Source organism: Histoplasma capsulatum, genomic scaffold (assembly GCF_000149585.1).
Source record: "Histoplasma capsulatum NAm1 scaffold_1 genomic scaffold, whole genome shotgun sequence".
Classification (NCBI taxonomy): Eukaryota; Fungi; Ascomycota; class Eurotiomycetes; order Onygenales; family Ajellomycetaceae; genus Histoplasma; species Histoplasma mississippiense.
This window is the reverse complement of record NW_001813982.1, coordinates 4,553,838-4,555,645: the sequence shown is the minus strand read 5'-3', so window position 1 is coordinate 4,555,645 and position 1,808 is coordinate 4,553,838. Positions and strand designations below refer to the sequence as shown.

Genomic DNA, 1,808 nt, shown 5'->3' with positions numbered 1-1,808 from the left:
CCGGCAGCCGACATCTACCCTTAGGCCTCACCCTCACCGAGCTTCGCCTCTCATAGCCTCTTCTCGAGCCTTCAGCTCATCAGTAAACTCTGCTCCAAAATCATCCGCTTCAGCAATCCGCCTCAGCTCAACCCCTCCGGACTTGAACGGGATCTTCTGGCACCACTCGAGCGCTTCGTCCACATCCTTGGTTTTGATCACCCACCAGCCACTCAGAGCCGGATTCTCAAGAGGGCCCTTGACGACGGTGGGGTCGGCGGTCGAGGAAAACGAAAGCCGGTACCCGTCGCGTGAAGAGGGAAGAAGACCCTCTCCGCTGACCATGACGCCGGCTTTGACCAGCTCCTCATTAAAGGTTGCCATGTCTGCAAATTGTTCGGTTGTGGGCATCGCGCCTGACTCGGCCTCCGCATCTGCGAGGACTATGACGATGAAGCGGGGCATGGCTATATGACTGGAAATAAATGGGTATAATAACGGTGCACTGGTGACATTACGGAGTATTAGGAGCCAGTAACGGTCCTTCCTCCCCAGGATAGCCAAAGACAAAACCCATGGATCAACAAGCCCTCTGCGTTGAAGACTCACCTCGTTTATCTAACTGCTTCTTCATGTGAGGGGCAGAGCGAACACAAATTTGAACACTGCCTGAACAGCTCTGATGAAGGCACTGCCCTGTGAGACGTGCACCATGTTTAAATAGACTCCGAATCATCATTTGCTTTGCTTGGCTCCAACCCGCTCGCCAAGTTGAACCAGGCATCAAAGGGACCTAAGAAATTTAGATGTCCTTCCAAGCCGCCGAGACGCTCGGAGAATATCTCTTCCCGGCCGAATACGGGGGCTCTGACGTTATTATTTTTCTTCCAAGCCTTTGTCCATCCTTTGGTCTCTCGCCGAAAGGTTGCCTAAATGACAACAGCGATGCGTTTGAGAAATAGCCAGTATAATGCCTGCCAGTGAGGATCAGTCAGTTCTGTCTGCTGATGGGTGAAATATCCATTTTTTCGATGGGTTCTACGGGGACAGATGCTATTTCAAGATGGCTTAGTTTCGCAGTCCAATTTCATTATCATGCTCAACATCGTCTTGGTGATTGAACTCGCCCCGCCTATAGAACTGCGGCCCCTGATTGTCAAGGCTAGTGCTGGGCAAAACATCTCGCAAGCGAATTGACCCTTAGCGCCCGGAAACTACGAGATCTACGCTGTATGCTCCTGATGAACGTAGGGGTTTTGACAGTCGAAGCAAGAGAATAAACAATGAACGTACTGGCTGACTAGGATAGACTCTATTGAGCTCAGTAATGAGCTGTTTGTGTGCCGTCTACGTTCCTCCCCTTCCCCGCGTCGCGGACTTCGAGAATGGCGTGCGGGCTAGAGATGGAAATTGTGTCTTCACTGGCATTGTCAATCGCTCCGCTGACATAAATAGATGGGCGGCTAGCCCATATATTCCCTCTTGAAAAAGAAAACTTTTGGGTTGAAAACAATTTCAGCCTATGGATCACCAATCGATCACCAATCAGGACTCAGGCAACTATTCTGAACCCGTCAACTCAATTCAAAATGGCTTCTTCTATCAAGGGTACATCAATTGTTTGATGATTACTCGATCTCGGTGAATCCAGATGTAAATTGATTTTGACTGATATGTTAAGTGTGCAATGGGAATGTTGCTGATTTTGCTTAAAATCACTCCTTTCATCCCTGACGATATGGTAGTCGATGGAAGAATCCTTGACTCTGTATCTTGAGACCCTTCTGACTCCACCAAGGGTTTCAAACCACCTTCTTCGCTGGCACTTC

At 49.4% G+C, this 1,808-nt stretch overlaps 1 protein-coding gene across 1 annotated transcript; it reads right to left on the bottom strand.

Annotated features, from left to right (window-relative positions):
- Positions 1 to 33: 33 nt before the first annotated feature.
- On the bottom strand, positions 34 to 444 carry HCAG_01291 (predicted protein; the record flags this gene model as incomplete). The annotated part of the gene is made up of 1 exon (XM_001544194.1): positions 34 to 444. One exon carries the CDS (start codon positions 442 to 444, stop codon positions 34 to 36), a length of 411 nt encoding a protein of 136 aa, XP_001544244.1.
- Between the last annotated feature and the right edge of the window lie 1,364 nt (positions 445 to 1,808).